The 21,375-nt window shown below is 43.5% G+C and overlaps 1 protein-coding gene and 1 long non-coding RNA gene across 3 annotated transcripts in view; one reads left to right on the top strand and one right to left on the bottom strand.

Annotated features, from left to right (window-relative positions):
* Positions 1-21,375, bottom strand: part of LOC110260996 (uncharacterized) — a 625,553-nt gene that overhangs the window by 265,762 nt on the left and 338,416 nt on the right. Inside the window, exon 4 of one of the 2 annotated variants that reach the window (XR_014810179.1) lies at positions 5,844-9,814. The exons of the other annotated variant lie outside the window; for it this stretch is intronic. This is a non-coding gene — a long non-coding RNA (uncharacterized LOC110260996). Of the gene's footprint in view, positions 1-5,843; positions 9,815-21,375 lie in introns of those variants that run through there. 2 annotated transcript variants of the gene reach the window in all.
* FOXB1 (forkhead box B1) lies at positions 2,457-5,578 on the top strand. The gene is made up of 2 exons (XM_013992916.3): positions 2,457-2,781; positions 3,056-5,578. The coding sequence occupies exon 2, from the start codon at positions 3,106-3,108 to the stop codon at positions 4,081-4,083; it is 978 nt and encodes a 325-aa protein (XP_013848370.2). The 5' UTR covers positions 2,457-2,781; positions 3,056-3,105; the 3' UTR covers positions 4,084-5,578.

Here is a 21,375-nt window from a genome sequence, read left to right as displayed (position 1 = left end):
TTGTTAAAACAAGAAAACATTCTCTCCCCCTCCCCCACCCTCCACACACAGGAGTGCACGCACTTAGGACAGAAAAGAATCTTCCTGGCTGTCACAGGGGTAACACTCCTACCGTTCCCTATTCTGAATCTAATCCCTCTTAAAACTTTGTTTCTATATGTACACACATATCTGCTAAGAAGATTTCATAAATCTTTGGGGTTCTGATGCTAGTGCCTCTCCTTCCCAGGAGGGCTCCCGTGACTCGTCCATAGGAATACCTTCTGTTTTGTACTTCACAGGCCAACTGCCTTCCGGAGCAGGAAAGCTAAGGACCAACACCTTGCTGCCTGGGGAACACAAGCTCATCAGAGGTCCTTCAAGATCCCGAGCTCCCCACCTCCTCCCATCTCAAGACCCTCGAGCCTAACCTGGCCACCCAAAGTAACACCCAAGACATCGCACCTCATCAGGAGCTGAAGCGCATGCAGCTCTGGCAAGTACCGCTGCCTCCAGCCCAAACTCAGCAGAGGTTCCTCCTGGGTCCAACTGGTTTATCTGCAGAGGGTTTATCTGCTCTTCTCCAGCCTTGCCCCTGAGACAGGTCACTGTCCCTCCCCCATCCCTTCCCACCCACCTCCTCCTCCTGGTTATTTTTTCCGAATTAAGAAAGTGACATTATTCTTTTCTTCAAGCACTTCTGTTAATATTGAAAAACGTGCGCGTGCATCTCAAGCGAGGCAGCCCAGACACGAGGGCCATTTCAATATTAATGAAATTGTTTAATCTCCTAAATTCATCGTGTTTAAGTTATGTTTTGGTGAGTTATTGACCACCTCCGAAACTGTGGTTAATGATGTGTGTGTGTGTGTGTGCACATGCGCATAAAAAAAAATCTTTTTTATGCTAACCCCAAACAGCTCAACTAGTAATGCTTTAATATTACTAAAAGTGTCAAAACTTCACACCCAGAACTCTCCTACCACCACTACCACCTCCTCCTCTTCCTGGAAAAAAAAAAAAAAGTTCTCACGTTTCCGGACTGAAGATGATTCAGTGTGAGCTGTAGGTACTGAGTGTGTAACAACTCGGTAGAAGGAAGGAACTTCTTTTAGAAACCGTAAAAGTCAGGGAATGTGCAGAAAGCAGTGGAAATGCCTAGCGTGTACACTTGCATACTGCATGCATGTAGGCGGGGTTGACTATTTCAAAGCAATGTAATGATGATGATGATGATAATAATAATAATGATAATAATAATTCATTAAACCTCTAGAGACAAACTCAATCCAAATCCAAATAGAAGGGAACCAGCTACCCACACTAGGCAGGGTGACCCTAGGCTTATCACCACCCTCTCTTCTCTCCAAAAAAGGAAAACCCATTGGTTATTTGCAAATCTAGAAGGTACAGTTGCTTTTGTGGGGCCAGCAGGCAGCTTTTGCTGGGCTCTCTAAACCCTAAATAACTTCTCTCTATGCAAAAAAGAGAGGTGGCTGGAGGAAAGAAAAGTTCCGGCTATAAAATGCAAACTTCCAGGCAACGCCTAACTCCTAAATTTCAAACCCTCTGGGGAAAGCGAGAGACCTCGAGGTTGATAGTGTGTGTCAAGCAAATTCAGGCTTTCCCCAGGTCTGCACACCCCTCCCCTTCCCAAACAGCCCCAGAACCTCCATCCTGTAGCTAACCAAATTCCTGGAAGACTTTTAAAGAGAAGACCTTTCCTATTTGCCCAGATACATTATTTAATTTGTTTTAATTTGGCTGATACACTCAGATTCAAAATGGGCTCTTGCACGGGGCTGTACGATTATATTTTTGTTAAGAATTTTAAAACCTCATCACTTAAAGCTACATACCCACGGTGCACTGCTTTAGCAGCAGTGTAGGAAGGTCAAATCAAACTTTGACCTGCCTCTCGGAGGACTGGGGGAAGGGTGTATTTTCATTACAATAACCCATGCAACCAGCCCGGGTAATGCCACGCATAGGAAAAGGGTCTGCTTCAGGAGAAAGCCTGAAGTTAACTAATAATACAAACCCGATACACTACAGAGGAAACAAAATACCCCAGCCAAGCAATTTCCATGTCAAACATGATCTGCGCGGCAGCAGTCCGTCTGTGAATGTGAGTGGTCGCCTGAATCCCTGATCCGCGGCCGCAGCCTCCTCATACCTTCACACCGTGCACCCTGACCAGCGCGTCCTGCTCCCCTCCGGTGGCCGAGGCTCTTCCCCCACGCTCAGTCTTGAGCTGGAAGTGATTCCTATTGGCCAAGGTGTCCATGTAAATAGGTGTGAAAGAAATGAGAGCTGGCCAGGCTCTCCCCTCTCGCTCAGTCCCCTCCCTCTGCAGCCCCCGCTCCCCCTCCTCTTCCTCCTCCTCCCAAGGCGATTGTCATATGATAGCTAAGAAGTGGCACATTAATGAAGCGCCGCTACAGGGGTCTTTTCTGCTCCTGTCACCGCTTAAAACTATCAGATGGTTCGAGGGAGGACATGGAGGCAGCCACCTAGCTAAGCGGAGCCGCGGAGCCCACAGCAGCGCCCTCCGGAGCCCCGAGGCCGCCGCTGCCACCGTCCGCGCCGGGACTCTGCAGCCCATCTCGGCCGCCCGCGGAGCGAACGGCCGAAAGCGCTGCGGACCAGGCGGCGCGGGGCGCTGCGGGGCTGAGCTGTGGCGCTCAGAGACGTGCGGAGCCCAGCCAAGCCGGGACACTACGCCCCGGCTGCACGCTGGGAAGAACTCGCGAATAACAGCACCATCCCGGATGCGGACCCGCAACTTGGGGAAACTTTAAGGTGAGCCACTCTCAGTTGCATCCCTGCCCCCCATCCCCGCTCCAGGTTCGGGCTTAATACAAGACCACCCTTGCGCGGCTCTCCGGTTTCCCTTCCCGCGCCCCCTGGCCGCGCCCCACTCGACACTCAAAGTTGTTGGCTAAAGAGCTCAGGCGCTGGCTGATCCAGCGCTGAAGCCCCTGCTCGCCACCCCCGAAGCCTGTACTCAGCCTGACTGACCTCGCTGTGTCTGTGCATCCACGTCCTCCTCCCCCATTATAACCCCCCTTCCTAGATCCGAGCTAGCCCGCGCGGACCCGGAGATAGAAGGGGGCGAACAGGAAAATGCCTCGGCCCGGCCGCAACACGTACAGCGACCAGAAGCCTCCCTACTCCTACATCTCGCTGACCGCCATGGCCATCCAGAGCTCGCCCGAGAAGATGCTGCCGTTGAGTGAAATCTACAAGTTCATCATGGACCGCTTCCCCTACTACCGGGAGAACACGCAGCGCTGGCAGAACAGCCTGCGCCACAATCTCTCCTTCAACGACTGCTTCATCAAGATTCCGCGGCGGCCAGACCAGCCCGGGAAGGGCAGCTTCTGGGCGCTGCACCCCAGCTGCGGGGACATGTTCGAGAACGGCAGCTTCCTGAGGCGCCGCAAGCGCTTCAAGGTGCTCAAGTCGGACCACCTGGCGCCCAGCAAGCCCGCCGACGCTGCGCAGTACCTGCAGCAGCAGGCCAAGCTGCGCCTCAGCGCGCTCGCCGCCTCCGGAACGCACCTGCCGCAGATGCCCGCTGCCGCCTACAACCTGGGCGGTGTGGCGCAGCCCTCGGGCTTCAAGCACCCCTTTGCCATCGAAAATATTATAGCGCGCGAGTACAAGATGCCTGGGGGGCTGGCCTTCTCCGCCATGCAGCCCGTGCCCGCAGCCTACCCGCTCCCCAACCAGTTGACTACCATGGGCAGCTCGCTGGGCACTGGCTGGCCACACGTGTACGGTTCCGCAGGCATGATCGATTCGGCCACCCCCATTTCCATGGCTAGTGGCGATTACAGCGCCTATGGCGTGCCCTTGAAGCCTCTGTGCCACGCAGCGGGCCAGACGCTGCCCGCCATCCCCGTGCCCATCAAGCCTACGCCGGCCGCAGTGCCCGCGCTGCCCGCGCTGCCTGCGCCCATCCCCACCTTGCTCTCGAACTCACCGCCCTCGCTCAGCCCCACGTCCTCTCAAACAGCCACCAGCCAAAGCAGCCCCGCCACTCCCAGCGAAACACTCACCAGCCCGGCCACCGCCTTGCACTCGGTGGCGGTGCACTGACCCGCAGAGGCTGGCGCCCCTCTTGTTCCCCTCCCCGCCAGCTCACTCGCCCTCCCCGGCTCCCGTCCTGTCCTCCCCGACCTGGGACCGCCACCCTTAACTATTATGCTTCACCTTCGGCCAACCCTCTCTCCCCCTCAAGAACTTTGTTTTGGACCCAGGAGACAAAACACAAACTTGCAGACGGGCCTGGAGGCGCATGGGAGTCATCCTCGCCCCCAAGAGGGGAAAACAGGGGGGCACCTGAGTCAAGACCAGCCATTCCCGGGGCCCCCGAAACCCCCTCCCACTGAAGAGGCAGGGGTAATGCTGCCTCCTGTCGCCTCGGAGAGGAGCGCGTCTTCGGTTGGCCGGGATCCGCGGGTCTGGAAAACGGCTCAGTCAGTACCAAGCCCACAGAAAGAAAGCACCTCAAAGGTTTCCTCGAACAGATCTCCCCTGAGGGCTGCAGCCGCATGCACAGCAGAGGGCCAGATCTCTACGTCCTGGAAATCTGACGCGAAACCGGACCACTAATCTTCCTACTCTACTTGCCTCCGCCCTTCCGGCAGGGGCTGGGCGGACCACGGCTTCCCGGAGTAGCGGCCCTGCCTCCCTCCTCGGCTTCTGCCGAGTTTGTTGTTGTTGTTGTTTTGAGTTTTGTTTCCTGCCCTAGGCTCCAAGCGCTGGGAGTTTGCAGGAGAGGCTACCAACCTGGGATGGGGACGTTTGTCCTCAACACAAGCAAAACAAAACTAAAAGTAACCTTGTATGTTTACAAAACGCCCGGTAAAATGTAAACAGTGAACTTGAATCTGTATTGCTTCGCGGGCGAGCGGGCAAAGCCCACTTTACAAGTACCTGTTGTAATGTGAATGTTTACTTTGCATTTCTGGCCAGGTTTAGGGGAGGGAAGGGGGGGAAGGGAAAGTTAATTGGGATGTTAACTTTCCGATTACTTAGAGACCTTTTTAGCTATTTATTTTATTGTTGGAAGGGGGGGCGGGAAATGAAAATGAAATAAGTCCAAACTAAGAAAGCATCAAGGGCAACCCTAGACGAACTTAAATAAGCTGACTGGTAACATGAAGGAGGTGTTACTAGATAGGTCTCCCATGGACAAGTCTTTCTACTTGCTACAAGAACTTTTCCAAGAAGCTAAAGGGCTGCAAAGAGATGTAAATGCTTGTGAATAGGAATGATTATACACTGTGTAAAATGCACTTTTGTTTGCTATATTCCTTTAGAGTCTTAGGTAATTTGCTGGAAAACCAACTGTTGTTCTGGTGTGACCTGCTTAAATTAAAAAAAAAAAAGTTGTAGTGTCAACAAAGCTGTACAATTTTTACCTTTCTTTTTTTCTCCCTCCCTGTACAGAACTAGCATGGCATTTTAAATATTGATGTTCTTGTTCCCAGCATGCCTGTTTTAAGACAAAAGATTTTAAAAAGGTGTCTACATTAAATTATGAACCTAGTCCAAATAATATTTTCTCATTAAAATATGTAAATTCAAATTTTAGTTGTGTGTGTTTTTGAAGAGTTGCTGTCAACAACTTTACCAAAGATAGATGTAGTGCTTCTCTAAGCCTGCTTTCTGACATATGTTGTCTGAGTAGCTTGTTTCTTTCATATCTGATTTTTAAAACAAATCCCCTCTTCTTAGGCAGAAATTATTCAGATGGACTCTAGAGATATTTGAGGGAAAGATGAAACAAACTATTTCTAGTATAGATCAGGTGCACAGGTGTAGTGCTGAAAGAAAAACAGTTAATGAAAAAATAGTACTTTGTATGTATTTTGTCTATCTTAAAATATACATTTTTACAAAAGATACAGCACTTCGATAAACGTAGGGCTTCCGTAGAAATCAGGTAGAGGTGATGCAGAGATTAAAAAAAAAAACAAAAAAACATAAAAGCCAACTTGCTAACTCAATATTTATATTCTGATGTATCTTATTTGGAATGAACATTCATTTCCTTGCTCCTTTAAATTTTTGCAGTTGTTGAAATTTTCTTTTTCAGAAGTTACCTAAAAGTTCACCTTGCCTGTCAAGAAACTGTTCACTTTGAATTGAACAGATTTCTCTGTACTCCATCTGGGCAATATACTGAGGGATGCATTTATTTTAAAGAAGTGAATGAAAGGCTTGACTCTAAATATTTGCTTTTCTTCAGATTTTGGCAGAGAATTAAAATTTGCCAAGAATGTATTGCTCAAGGCCAGCTGAAACTTATTGAAGGGGGTCACAATATTCCAGAGTGAGGTGTGTATTCAACTAAGGAAGTTACAAGACAAAGAAGAACTTAAATGGTGATTAACACTTTACTGTGTAAAATGATTAAACAAGACACCCTTGTGCGACACAGAGTAATCTATACAGGAATCATGATTCCTATACTCCACAAGGCAGGGAGAACCCTTACCACCTGTGACCCTGATACGTTTAGAGAGTTATCTGAAAAAAATCTTAGAATTAATGCAAGGGGTAATTAATCCTGTTGTGACTTTTTTTTTTTTTTTAAGGAAGGATCCCACACACAGCCAAAAAAAAAAAAAAAAAAAAAAGGTGGAAAATAAATGAATCATTGGACTGATTAAAATGCATGAAGCCACTAAAGCTCATCAGACAGGGGACAACTAAACTCATTCATCAAGCCCAATTCACAATTATATCAACACCATCAACTAAAGAAAGCCTGGAAAACTTATCCACCCTGGGCCAGGAAACTCTTGAAACTTTGTTCTCAACCAGAAATCATCTACATTTTAAAAAAATCAAATACATTTTTATTATTTCCTACAAAACAAAATGAAAGCGCATCTCTGGAATACTCTAATCTCCTCAAATTCACTAACATTGAATTTGCACTGTGAATGAAGGAAACATAAAGGGCTAACATGGGCCTCAAACATTTTATAAATGATCAGCTTAGACAGGCAGGTAACATTTCTTCCTATAATAGGTAGTAGAATTTAGAGGTAAGTGGTGTGTACATACACACATTTAATAGATGGAGATCCTATTTTTATTTTTAGCAAAAGCATGATTTCAACTCAGTATTTGAAAATGTGCTTTTCAGCTGGTAAGTTCGTCATGGTGTATTGCGAAGAATGAAATAACTTGGGCTTTGTGAGCCCTCCTTTCACCACTGCAGGCATCTTTTCTCAGACGAAGTTGAATGAGTAAAGTAAAAAATCCATTGATGATATTTTGACCTTGATCAGAAATCCAAAGGCAGCCCAAACACACCTGCCTCCACCCGACTCCATCCCCAGCTTGGAGACTTGCACCCAGTTTAGCTGCTGTACCCCACAAATAAGGAAGTTTATAACCAGGATACCTTCGATGGCTCTCTTTGTCATGTTAAATCTTTTCACCTGGCTCAAGTCCAAAGTCAATACACACAGCTTTAAAATAAAACTGGGAGAGACAACCCTATGCAGTGATGTGTATGTTCAGGGTCTCATCCTGAGAAGAGAGTTAAGTTATATTATTTTCTGTTTCGTAAATTTGGGCAGACTTGATTTTTTTTTTTTTAATTTAGGTTTGTCATTTGGAAACTTGGCTATTCTGTTACTAGTGGCTTTTAACATGCTTCTGGGCTCAACTGTGTTTTCAAGTGGCTTTCTCAGTGATTTGGGGAAATGAAGGATGGATGAGAGAAACTGCAGGAACTTCTCACTGTTCCGGCTGCTGCCTGAGTTGGGGGTTTTGAGAAGTCAGAAGACTGGGGGGAGCAGTGCTAATAAGTGATCCTTGCAATGGCTTAAATATTCCAGCAGCGAGTTTAAGTCCTTTAAAAGAGATGACAACACTGAGCATCCTGGAAGCATAAATCTGGCCAGGTGCTCAAGTGGGATGAAGTTGGTAGGTGGGAGGGAGAAAGAACGCAATGAAGTGCTTATAGGGTTTTACAGTTCCTGCAAGGTTGGGGAGAGGAGGATGGAGAGGGAGGGTTTATACTTTTGCAAATGCAAACCCCCTTTGTAAAAGATATCCTTTTAAGAAATGGCAAGGATCAGGATCCTTCTCCAATTCTTAATATAAATGTCAATTAATTTTTTTCTCCTAAAGCCAAGTATGCACAGAGTACACCTAAACAAAAACAAAACAAAAACAATCCAACCCACCGGCTGTGAAGCCTCAAAGGGGATGCATTTGTTTCGTTTAAACTAACAACAAATTATCTAATTAATATGTTTCAATTACAGCATGAAAGGCACAGCCTCTGGACCGCCCGCCGTGGGGGCACAATAGCCCCAGAGCCCACTCTAGGAATTTACAATAACTTCACATCTGTTTCTTTATTTCCCACTTTTTGAGTCTAAAACTCCTCTCAAGATCACTTCAAACCACGGCCTGAGTTATGAAATATGTCCCGGTGTTAAAGGGGGACGAAACTTTGCCCATGGGTGCTTCATTTGCAAGCAAAAAAAGTGAAAGCCCATTGAAGAGCATTAAACAAATATATTAGAATTCTGTCACTTTATGCAATTGAGTAGATCAAATGGAGGGTCCCGGCCACTTCATTCACTCTCATTCACTCGAATAGAAAATGCAAAGAATAGCAACCCGAGACTGGGCCACCGATGTAGATTTAGCTCCTTTTTACTGGGAGACAAAAAGGCTGAATTTTCACAAACACATTGCTGACTCGGGGACTAGGAAACCGGCACTGGAACCCCTTTGGAATTTAAATTCATTTTATCTTCCTCTCTCTTTGCGGGGATCTGTTTGCACTACAGTGCAAGATGCAGCAGGCATCCTCTGGCTTCTGAAAAATGGGGGAGGGGAAGAAAGTGAGTGGGGGTGGCTCTGAGGGCCTCAGGATTCTCAAGGAGCTCTTGGTGGTCAACTGACACTCCGGTCTAAGATAATAACTTTGATTTAAGCAAATCTTTATCCACAACAATATCAACATCATTATATCACACACATCTCCTAGCCTCTTACCTCCCTGTTTGGCGCGGATTACATAAATAGCTGGTTTTCAAAGACCAGAATCACATCTGGGTCATTCAGTTTTCTTCTTTCAACTATTATCCGGTCACTGGTGTCACAACAGACTTGAAAGCTGGGCTTTCAGCCTCACCTGCTCAATACTCTTCTCTTTCTCTGTCCCTCTCCCACATGCACACGTGCACACATATGCACCCCGCTTTCTAATAGTGGCTCCATCTGAGCACAAATTTTTACATACGAATTTGTTATGTAAAAATCAGGAGAGGAGATATTGTTTGGTTAGAATTTCCAAGTCTGAATCTTCTTACATTTTAATGTCCCATTCTGGATTTGGGGGTGGGGGCAGTAAAAATAAGACACGTGTATCTGTGGTAATTGAGATAATCCTGTGCATCTTCGATGACTGATATTTTTGTTTTGATGAACTTCACAGATCTGTATGTGTCCAACATCTTAGCCAGCTTACAAGACTAATAGAGCTGCTTCAAGAGGCAAAACAGGGGAAAATAAAGCAGCACGCTTCTCAGCTTAGGAGGTCTGATTGTACAGGAATGAACCAGTTTTTCTCAAATTTGTAGTCTAAATGAGATCTCATCTGAAGGAGGAAGTACATGGAGGGTTTTATACTGTATTTTTTAATTTGCCTAGTTCTTTTCCCAGGTATGTGCAAACCTTGAATGCTTCTCATTTTAGCTTCAAGATTTGTAAGATCATATTTGACACTAATCTTCATTTAATTTGTAGGACTGGGGTTCTGGAGCTGGGCTCAGTAGGTAGCTCAGACCTAGAGATACAAAAAATATTATGGGAGAAATAGTTGCTTGTTTTACAACCATAAGCTAGCAAACTCACCAGAACTAATAATAAACTGATCAGAGTAATAAAATAATAAGATAATCAGAAATTATCTATGAAAAATTGCAGCTGGCTAAATAAAATCTTCCTTGGGAGATTTTCCTTCCAGAAGTTTTCAAGAATGTACAGACAAAGGGTTCTTTGGAGGCAGCTTCCTTTTGCCTGTGTCTGCAAATAAACTTTGTCAAATCAGTTGCAAGCTTTTGAAGGAACAAACTCAGAGCATTAATTAGAGCAGATTAAGCTCACAGATAAAAAGCATTCTTTAAGTATCTGTGTTTGGAGACATTGTGATTCTGGTTCATACTTTGCAGCCTGCATATTTTTTATTTACTCAGTTAATTTCTTCCCCAGAGTGTTCCCTGTTGACTGGGTTTACTAAGGTACACAGCGCAGTAAGAATTGTTGGTTTGCAGAAATAAGTGTTTCCAAACTCTGTTTTTGCTCCAGGTTTCTCTCCCCTCCTTTCTGAAATACAATGCCTTGGCCGTGTGATTCCAGCACATAGTAGCATATAGAGAAACTGCTCAATAAAGGATCTTAATTTTGTGCCACTTAGAGGGAGCTTAGTATTTATTAAGTAGTATCTAGAGTGTTTTACATTAATTAGAGCAGCTCCTTGGAGAGACATTACAGCCAAGAATGGTTTGTTTCACACAACGGGAAAACTATGAGCGTCTCAACTCCCCCTCTAGATCTGCCACAACGAAACACAGAGCTGCAACAGTCTGCTTACTTGGAAACACCAATATACATTTTACTTATCTACATAGGTTTGATAGACAGACTGAAGGTCTACGCATAACAACAAAATGATTGTTGAAAAGTTCCCTGTTGCCCTGGGTGCTATAATACTTACGTCAGCTACAAAACAACAACTGCAGCCACAACAGCCTGAAATAATGGTCTGTCTTGAGATTCCTGATGTGATTTCATATGGATTGGGGGAGAGACGATCCAACACTCCCAAGTTCAATGGATGAGTCACTATGAATCAAGTATTTCTGTGACTGTCCAGAAGACTGTGCATGTGTGGTGGAGGGGAGAGCAAGGGCAGAGGAGAGTAAGGAAGAACAGGCAAGAATGAAACTTTATGACTGTCAGATTAGTCCAGATGGCATATATGCAGTGACACCTGTCACCAACACAGGATAGCTGGCTGACTGAATGGGAGTTCTGAAAATAGTCCTGTTAGTTAAATTCATGTAGAAACGCTATGCCATTTTTCCAGATGTAAGTAAGAGTGGTGATGGGGTTTCAGCTGTGATACTAAGTTTGTACAATTTAAACATGTGAAATGCGTGTGAATTGACTTGTGTTTGCTATTGGATTTAATAAAAGGAGAACCCCTCCCATAAAACAAGAAAATGAAAATCATTAACTTTGACATAGAAATATAAACAGCAATTTGATTAATTATATTGCTAATTATTCTTTGCTGTGTAGCCAAACATTATCCGATTCTTAAAATGACAGATGCCAAATAAACCATATAAAATAATTACTTGGAATTTCACTGCAATGAGAAGTGGTGGAGTTTATGGAGAGATTTACATTGATTTCTAAGTATATATTTGGTTTTGTTCTGTTCTATTTCATTTAAAAACTTAGTGTTTACTGTAAAAATACTACAACTATGTAAATGTTTTTTTCTATATTTTTCTATGTAGAGCTTAATCAATTTCTCTTTTCAATATTTTCCATAATTATAATCAGCAAAGATATATCTGTATATCTTGTTTTACCCCAGCATTATATCAAAAGCATTTCTCATGTTTCCCCATGTTTTCATAACATGGGAATACTAATTTCCATAACCATCAATTTTAAGAGTTGTATAGATTGCCAACTGAATGAATTCCCTGGATGGAATATTTTGAATGTTTGCCGGGTTTTTTTTCTTTGCTTGTTTGTTTTGCTAATTTTACAAAGACTGCTACTGTGAATGGTAAAAGTCTTTTATACTTAACTAAACACTGTTTCCAATAATGTAAAACACATTAACACTGACATGTGAAATTCCTTAACAGCTCCCTGCAAATTCAATAATGTAATTTAATTTAGGATTCTGCTTCAGTTCTTACATTTCTACTGCTCTCTTCCCTTGAACCACAGCAATATTGCTGTACTCAGAATCACAGAGACACTGAATGTTAGGGTTGGAAAGATCCTGAGAGGTTCCGCGTAAACCGATTCTTTTATTTTACTCATTTGATGAATTACACGGATATATTCCTTAATCTATAACTGAGTAATTTAACAACATCAAAGCCAAGTTCTGAAAGTAAAAGTTCAGTCCTACCACCAATGCCAGACCTATGCAACAATCAGAAATCACAAAAGTACTGAAATCATCAAAATGAACCCTTTCACCTGAAAACATACACTCACCTCATGGTAAGGCAGTTTACAAAGCATGACTAGCTGCAGCCTTTCAAAGGGGGTCATGGGTAGTTTGTGTAACTAGAGGGATTGGTCACAGCTCAGTTCCAGGTCTGAAGAGAAAGGATCTACCCTCGGGTCTGAACCACTTCTTAACTCTGTGATACCCTCCTGACACTGAACACAAGTGGTCTTCTAGACAGACTGCCATGAGCCTAGAGGGTCTATGCTGAAAGGAGGTGTTACTACTTCATTTCTTGGGCTGCTCTGAGGGGCTAATTCTCAAGATGGGACATGGCAGGTGGGGATGGCCAAAATGGGCCAGGAATCTGAGCGTCTGATTTTGTCTTCTCATTGCAGCATTTTGTTTCAACCTTTCTTATAGGACACTTTCATGTCTGCTTTTCCCGCTCTAGGTTCTTGAGTTCTTATTTGTTTGGGGTCAAGTGGCTTAACACTGTGCAAGGCACAACACAGGTGCCCATCAGGTTAAGAACATCCAGGCGGCCTGGAGTGGACCCAGGGAGAAAAACAAGCAGGAAAAGTGCCATAACCAGTGGCTAAGGTAAAATCATCTGCTAAACTGGAATCAATGTTTTTTTGGTGGGGAAAAAAAAAAAGATCATGGAACCAAATGAATTCGTTCACAAGGGCTTTTCCACAGTTCCCAAACCACCCCAACCACCATACCCTGAGCTGACACTCCAACCCTCAGCTTGGCTCACTTAACAGCGAGAGGAGGGATCTAAGAGGAGGAAAAGGTAAAGGCTGAGAGGAAGAGGAAGAGGAGAAGCTGGATGGGAACCTCATGAGTCTCCTAGCAAAGTCTTTTAAAAAGGTCCCCTACCACGTTTCCTCCTTTAAACTCAGTTCCAGCCGATTCAACTCAGTCTGATTCAATCCACTTCGACAAATATGACTAAGCATCACCTGCACAAACAAGATCTTTCAAGAAGATATTTTGGTCAGAAGACCTGAATTTGAGTCCCCGTTTTGTCGCCTTTTACCTAAATGGTTCTGAGCAAGTCTCCTGAGCTCTCAGTTTGTGACTCTTCTCTCAGAAAAGAATAAGGTGCCCTCAAAGGCCTGTCTCAGTGATCAAGTGGAGCAAAGCAGATGAAAGCGCTTTGAAGCACCAGGCACACTTAAGCTACTATTACTGTCAGTGAAGGATAAACAGTAAAGTCAAAATCGCTATTAAAAATTGTCCTGCATGAGAGAGTTTAGAGCTCTTGAAGACTGACTGCAGACTTGCAGAGGGAAGATCTATTTTTCATGCTTTTTTGTTTGTTTGTTTTGTTTTGTTTTCAGCTGCACCTGCAGCATATGGAAGTTCCCAGGCCAGGGACTGAATCCGAGCAGCAGCTGTGACCTATACCACAGCTGTGGCAATGTGGGATCATCACTGTGCCAGGCCAGGGACTGAAACCGTGTTACCACAGAGACAATGCTGGACCCTTAACCCAGTGCATCACAGTAGGAACTTCCTTTCATGCTATTTTTTAATCCCCCAAATTTTCACTATCTGACTGCTTGTTTCCACTCCCATAAGGCAGGTTGGCGGGGGAAAGAGGGTGCCATGGCAAGGGAAATTGCTGCTCCTTTTTTTGCACATTCTCTCAAAGTCAGCCTTTTCACAGATTTTAAGATATAATGCTGACAAACTGTTTTTATGGTTGCTGAAAGGATATGTGAAGAAACAGTGTCACAGTCTTTCAGGGACTTCTTTTCCCCATGAATCAATGGCAGAAGTGACTTTCCTGACACTTTAAAAAAATTTATAAATGACTATGTAGCATTTATTATGTGACAGGTACTGTTCGAAATTCTTTACAATGAATAACTAATTTAATCCTAGTAGCAGCCTTATAAATAGGTGCTTTTTATTAAGTCCATTTTACAGATGGGAATAATAACGTTCAGGTGTTTAATTTGTCCAAGGTTATTCAGCTAGGAAACAGTATCAATGTCTCATGGACTCTCAATAAAAGCTGGTTTAATACAAGGATACATATTAATTTCATTACTGAAGGCAGCAAATCATATGACTTTCCAGACTCAAGGGCTATAGCAAGAACGTAAAGGTCTGCAGAGGGAGAAGGAGGGTTACCTTCCGCTGGCTTTAAGCTGACTACCTCAGACACAAGATGATTTTTGCAGCCACCAATCTATTCATTCTTTCGTTACTTTTCTTACACCCCTCCCAGCTTTGTTATGAGTTATGATTTGCTAAGTTGCATTTTCTTCCTAAACAAACTTCTATTTAACTTATCTGTGTCTGGGGTGGGGCAGGGGGAGAGACCACCTTCAAGAGACCTAAAACAAAACAACAATCCCTCTATGCTAGCTCATAACAATTTTAGATTTTTTTTTTTTTTTTGTCTTTTTAGGGCCACACCCACAGCATACGGAAGTTCCCAGACTAGGGGTAGAATCAGAGCTACAGCTGCCAGCCTATACCACAGCCACAGCAATGTGGGATCCGAGCTGCGTCTGTGACCTACACCACAGCTCATAGCCATGCCAGGTCCTTAACCCACTGAGTGAGGACAGTGATTGAACTCACATCCTCATGGATGGTACTCAAGGTCTTAACCTTGAGTACCAATGCAAACCCCAATACTGAGCCACAATGCAAACCCCAATAATTTTTGATCTTTGATCTCAGATCACTTACCAAGAATGTCTCCCTGGAACCCAGCCACCTGTCTCCTCTCACCCCTCCTCCATAAAAAGATGGACCTCAAGGTATATCCAACCAATCTGGATCTGTCCATAATTAACTCAAACCTTTTAGAAGCCTGAGTGAACTTCACCAGTGTTCTCAGCCCTGTCACATCCAGCAAGCATGGCTCTGTTAGGAAAAGGCTGGGAGACTCCAAACGCACAGCCAGTGGGGAGCCTACTACCCACGTATGAAAACCAGCTGTTTCCTAGGAGTCACTTGTAATTGAAGCCAAAGGTCAAAAGGGATGCTGAGCTGGACAGAAAACACAATGACATACAATCTTAAACTACACATTTATTAGTATATATAAATGCTGGCCTCCTGGTGGTTAGACTGAAAAAGATATGTGAGTCCCCAGGCATATTTTTATAAAGTATCACTGAAGAAGTCTGAGCATTAAGAGGAAACCCCAAATATTGACTGATGCCTTTAATATTTAGTTCCATAAGCAATAAACAAAATTATATTTCCTGAGATAGAAAGTTACACCAGTCTTCTCCTTTTTCCTCCTTCCCTTCCCCGCTTCCTTTTTCCCTCCCTCCTGTCTTTTTTTTTTTTTCTTCTTCTTTCTAAAATCACATGGAAATTATGAAGATGGTACTTTTCCCCACCTTCTGAGTTATGCTATGATCTGACAGAGACTGCAAGGGAAGAAAAAGACACAGAGGGTGGCGATTTTCTTCTAACTACGAAATATCTTCCTGCCAGCCAGCAGAGAAGACACCCATGGAGAGCATGCCTAGGTGAGAGAATAGGTTGTGTGAAGGTTCTGAGAAGGAGGAGGAGAAAGAGGAAGAACAGAGAGCCTTAAGACCCAGTGAAGGCAAATAGCTCAAACTCAAGTTTACCATCATTAAGGCCTTCACCTTTTGGCAGACAGATGAAGAGGTCACTTGGTGGAAAAAGGGAGGCCAGACTGGGTAAAGATTGAAGAGACTGTGGAGCTACCAGAGACCTTAGGAGATTCAAGAGCATTGTGGCTGTACACAGTAATGACCTTGGCAGGAAGACAAGTAATGAACAAGAAAACTGGAAGGGGAGCAAGACCCTTGGAAAGGACACGTGACTGCTCTCCAGGGATGCCAGCTGAGCTCTCACAGAGTTTTTCACCCAATAGGAACCTGCATAGGTTGGATGCCTGTGGAGTATCTGTACTGTTTGAGTCACATATGTTGTTTTCCTTTAATTCTCATATTCACCCTCTGAGGTAATCCTCACTGTACCAACCGGGAAACTAACATCTAAGTTTTCTGGTAAGTGACTGATTAGGATTCAAACCCAGGTTCTAAGTGACTCTAAACCCAGTACTCTTGCCAATCTATCCTGCTGCCATTGTAACATATGGCTTGTCCGTCACAAAATATTTATTAAAAGGATACCACTGAGGCCAATGTGACAAATAGAAGGTGGTGATGGTGAAATAACTAAGAAGAGAGAGAAAAGAATGGAAAGACATGTCCAACAAATGAGAGGGCACAGTGACTGACTAGATAGTGAGGAGGGAGGTGCTGGGAAGGAGAGGTTAAGCATCAAAAAAACTGAATGGCAATTCATTAAGTCAGGATTCCTTGAGGTGCAAGTAACAGAAACTCAATTCAATCTGATAATTCTAACGGAAGTCCCAGGAAGGAGTGTGAGCGTTTCTTTGGGTCATCTGTCCAGCCCTAAACCAGTCACCACAGCTGAGGAGATACAATACTCTGGCTAAATATGGGTCCACTGCACAGGATTCCTACAAAAGGCTCACCATACAATGACTCTAAAGATTCAAGCCTGGATAACTAGTAACAGGGTTCCACTGATGAAAATAGGGGTGGCGGGGAACATACTAACTTTGAGAGGAAAATGTTGGGTTCAGGTAGGGATCTGCTAAGCTTGCACTGTCTTCCACAAAGACGTAGCCTCATCTTGATGATGCCCAGTCATAACCAAAAATAATCACTGCCATATTTTTTCAAAAAGTTTAAATCTTTTTTTTTTTTTTTTTTTTGGCCATGCCTGCAGTACATGGAAGTTCCTCGGCCAGGGATCAAACCTGAGCCACAGCAGTGACTAGAACCACAGCAGTGACAACTCCAGATACTTAACCAGCTGAGCCATACTGGAACTCCCCCAAAGCTTAAGTCACTTTAAAGGTAAAAGCTGACTTTGAGAATTTGGGACCATAGATTGATATCAAAGTTCAGTGAAAGAGACAAAAAATGACTAAACTTCACAGAGTCTACATACAAAGTAGGGTAAGTTTTTTTATGAGTGTGCAAATTACTGCATCAGGTAATGTCATTTTCATCTCCCCTTCATAAATTTCATGGTTTGGTAGCATTTTGAGCTCAATTGGGGGTTGGCAAACTATAGTCCCTGAGCCAAATCCTGCCTACCACCTGGTTTTATACAGCTCATGAGCTAAAAATGGTTTCTATCTTTTAAATACTTGGAAAAAATCAAAAGAAGAATAATGTTTCATGACACATGAAACTTACATAAAATTCAAATTTCAGTGTGCATAAATTTTTACTAGAATACAGCCATAGTCATTCATTTACACATTGTCTATGTCTGCTTTTGCGTGACTATAGCAGAATTAAGTTGCAACAGAGATCATATGACTCGCAAAGCCTAAAATATTTATTATCTGGCTCTTTAAGAAAAGTGTGCCAACCTCAGAGCTAAAAACTTTGAGTACCAAATGGCCAGTGAGATTTTTGCTATTGCACCTACATTTATTGAGTGGTAAAAAAGCCACCAATCTGGCAAAAGGTCAGGATGAAGTCCAGATTTTTCATCAAGTAATAATCGATTTGATTGTGAATTTGGGGGCTATTAATACTCTTATTCAAAGCTTGTTATAGAGCCTAGATCAAACATTAAAAGTCTGTCACAATTCTCAATACATGCTGACATTTCTCTAGTTGTTCATAGGATCATCTCATATTTTTACAGGTTGTGTAGTTTACAAAGGATCATTACACACACAGTTGGTTTGATCCAAATGTAATATACACAGTCAGCTTGTGGCAAAGCCTGACTTCTGGATATAACAGTTACTAGGGATTAGGTGAATAAATGCTTTCTAATAAGGTAATAAACAAAGGGATCTATATAGAAGCTATATTACTTGTTATGCAAGGTAAGCACATTCTGGGTGGGATGGGGATTAGCTGGTTGCCTTCCCAGCATCTACTCTCCTTTTTCCAAAACCTTGAGTTTCAGTTTGAGAACGCATGAGGTCCTAAGAAAACTGCTTCTACCAAATAACACACATTAAACCAATCAGGATATTCCCAGGCACAGTGATTGGCCAGAGATGGGTATGTAGTTGGTCTAATTAGAGTGATTTTCAGAATTTTGATGCCCTGTTCCACAAAGACACTCTTTCCTGCTTGAATTTAATAAGAAGTGGCTGGAAGTTACTGAGTGCCATCTTGGGAATCCCAAGAAGCCACCTTAAGATGGCACTGCAGAAGGAAGAGTGGAGAGACAGAAAAAAAGTCTTTTGGATATTACTGAGTTACTCTATAGAGCAAAGCCTGATGCTGGTCCTGCCTGGATCTTTGAAGTGGCATGAATCATTAAGTTCTTTTTTGTACTGAAGTCAGTTAGATCAGGTATTCACTTACTTTTGACTAAAATACACCAAGTAATGAAGATTCCTTCCTCCCTCCCTTCCTTCCTTCATCCCTCCCTCCATAAAACACTGTATTTTTTTTCTGACATCAAATGTTGTGTCTTTTCTAAACAACCACAACCTAATCTTCAATTCTCCAACACCAACTGTGTGTCCTACAGTTTAATTCTGACACTAGCTGCCCAGAGTTAGCACAAACCCTATAGATCAAGGGTTCAATCCCACAAGACTGCCAGCACTTCAGAAAGCAGCTGCAAATGCAGTCCCCAGGCTATCTGCATTTCAGCTCAACTGACTACAAATTCAGGTGTTCCCACAGCAATGCCCTTCATGTTTGACTGTTTGCTACAACAGCTCACCAGTTGATTATAAGGGATACAACAGGAACAGCCAGATGGAAGAGATGCACATGGCAAAAAATATGGAGGTGGGGAGTGGGGCACAAAGTTTCTGTGCCCTCTCTGAGTGTACCACCTTCTCCACACATCAATATTTTGACACGCCTAGAAACTCCCTGAACCCCATCATTTAGAGGTTTTAATGGACATCTTATTACATAAGCATGATTAATTAAATCATTGCCCATTGGGATTCCTTTTGTGGCTCAGTGGGTTAAGAATCAGACACAGAGTCCATGAGGATGTGGGTTCGATCTCCAGCCTTGCTCAGTGGGTTGAGGCTCCAGAGTTGTTGCAAGCTTTGGCGTAGATCACAGATGCGACTCAGATCCAGGGTTGCTATGGCTGGGGCATAGGCCTGCAGCTGCAGTTCTGATTCGACCCCTAGCCTGATAAATTCCATATGCCGCAGTTGCGGCCACTAAAAAAAAAAAAAAAAAAAAAATCATTGGCCACTGGTGGCTGATTTCAATCTCCATGCCTTCTCCTGTTTCCAGAGGTGGGGCTGAAAGTTTTAACCTTGTAACCATTTGGTAGGTTTTACTGGTGAACAGCCCCAATCCAGAAGCTATCTAGGCCTTTCCTCCATGTGTCACCTTATTAGCATATAAAAGACAATAAATTTGAAGGGTTTTAGAAGCCATGTGCTAGGAACCTGGCACAAATATTTATTTTTTATTATACCACAATTATATAACTTACTCTGGTCAGATACTACATTTGGCCCTGTAAGATTGTCAATGTGTGCTTTCAAGGACCTCCTTGGGTTGGGAGGGGGCGTGGGGGCAGGAAGCAGTGCTAAGATACAATACATGAAGTTTAAAACACTCAGCTGTAAACAGTATCTGTCAGAATAACAGGGATCCTAGATATTTTTAGTCATCTCCAATAGTGACTAGACATTATTTCTGGTCTAGGTCACAAGTGTATACTATTCTTCAATGTGTCGTTAATTGGAGTTCCTGTCATGGTGCAGTGGTTAACGAATCCAACAAGGAACCATGAGGTTTCAAGTTCGATCCCTGGCCTTGCTCAGAGGGTTAAGGATCTGGTGTTGCCGTGAGCTGTGGTGTAGGTCGCAGACGCGGCTCAGACCCCGCGTTGCTGTGGCTCTGATATAGGCCGGTGGCTACAGCTCCGATTAGACCCCTAGCCTGGGAACCTCCATATGCCACAGCAGCAGCCCTAGAAAAGACAAAAAAAAAAAAAAAAAAAAAAAGTGGCATTAATTAATAACAAATTAATCAGAGCAAATTAGTCCAACAAAAGATTCCCCTTGAGGTGCAACGGTTTCCCTTCCATGCGCAACTCACCACACTACATATTTGACAGATTTTACGAGCCCAAATTTTATCTCCCCAGTGCATCTAGGGATTTCTTTACAGGTATATTATTTCTTAATTAAAAAAATAAACCCAACTCAGGTTCCCTCCATGACTCTTTCCTTTGACTAGAGTATCCAGTCTAATGATTTCGAGGAAAGCTTCAGCCCTATCATTCCAAGAAGGTTCTTCAGCTCAACTTTGCCACTACCTTCTGGGAGGTATGGCATTTCTGAATGCAGATCTCAGCTCTCACCGCCGGGGTGACTTACACGCCAACCTTGAAAGCACTCAAATATCAGGGCACGTACGTCAGTTAAGTGGCTAACTACCGATTATCCAGAAGATGGAAGAGACTGGAGTTAACCTAAGTTTAATACTGATACTGAAAAAGAATGTGCAAAAGGGATCTTGGAGTCAGATGAAAACAAATTTATTTACTGACTGTGTCACTGTGGCCCAACTACTAAGCATTTTAGTGCCTCAGTTTCTTTCTCTGAAAAAGAGTAAGAATTTCCTCTTGGCTGAGGTGTCCACAGTAAATGAGTTAATATCTTTGTGATGCTCGGCCTGTGATTGGTACTTGATAAATGATGGCCATATTTATTTATTAAGAAAACCCACCATCCTATAGTATTTTTGGTTATTGTTTTGAAAATTTTGAAAGCATGATACATGCTTAAGCAATCTTAGACTGTGTGGACGCTAGCCTGGTGCTCTGCTTGAGCACCTACTATGTGAAAGCCCTTGGAGCACACAGGTCATACCCAGACGTAGCTCCTCGCCTCAAGGCTGGGCCCTGGAACCCTTCCATCAGAACAGAGTATGACCATGAGAGTTCAACACAGCAGCAGGAAAAGTTTAAAAATAAAATCCAGGGTGAATTACCACTCATATTAAACCAAGTGTTACATAACCAAGAAGAAAGAACAGTTGCAAGTCAAAACACTCCAGGCAGTTTTAGTTTTCATTCCAATTTGGAACTTACAGAATTCTTCCTCTTTTTTTTTTTAGGTAAAAAAGAGCTATTTGGAT

The sequence above is a fragment of the Sus scrofa genome, chromosome 1, assembly GCF_054392235.1.
Source record: "Sus scrofa isolate SSC_HxYL_T2T_F1_AM1 chromosome 1, Sscrofa_HxYL_maternal_Yorkshire_Landrace_v2.0, whole genome shotgun sequence".
NCBI lineage: Eukaryota > Metazoa > Chordata > Mammalia > Artiodactyla > Suidae > Sus > Sus scrofa.
The sequence above is the reverse complement of the archived record's forward strand: the minus strand, read 5'-3'. Positions and strand labels throughout refer to the sequence as shown.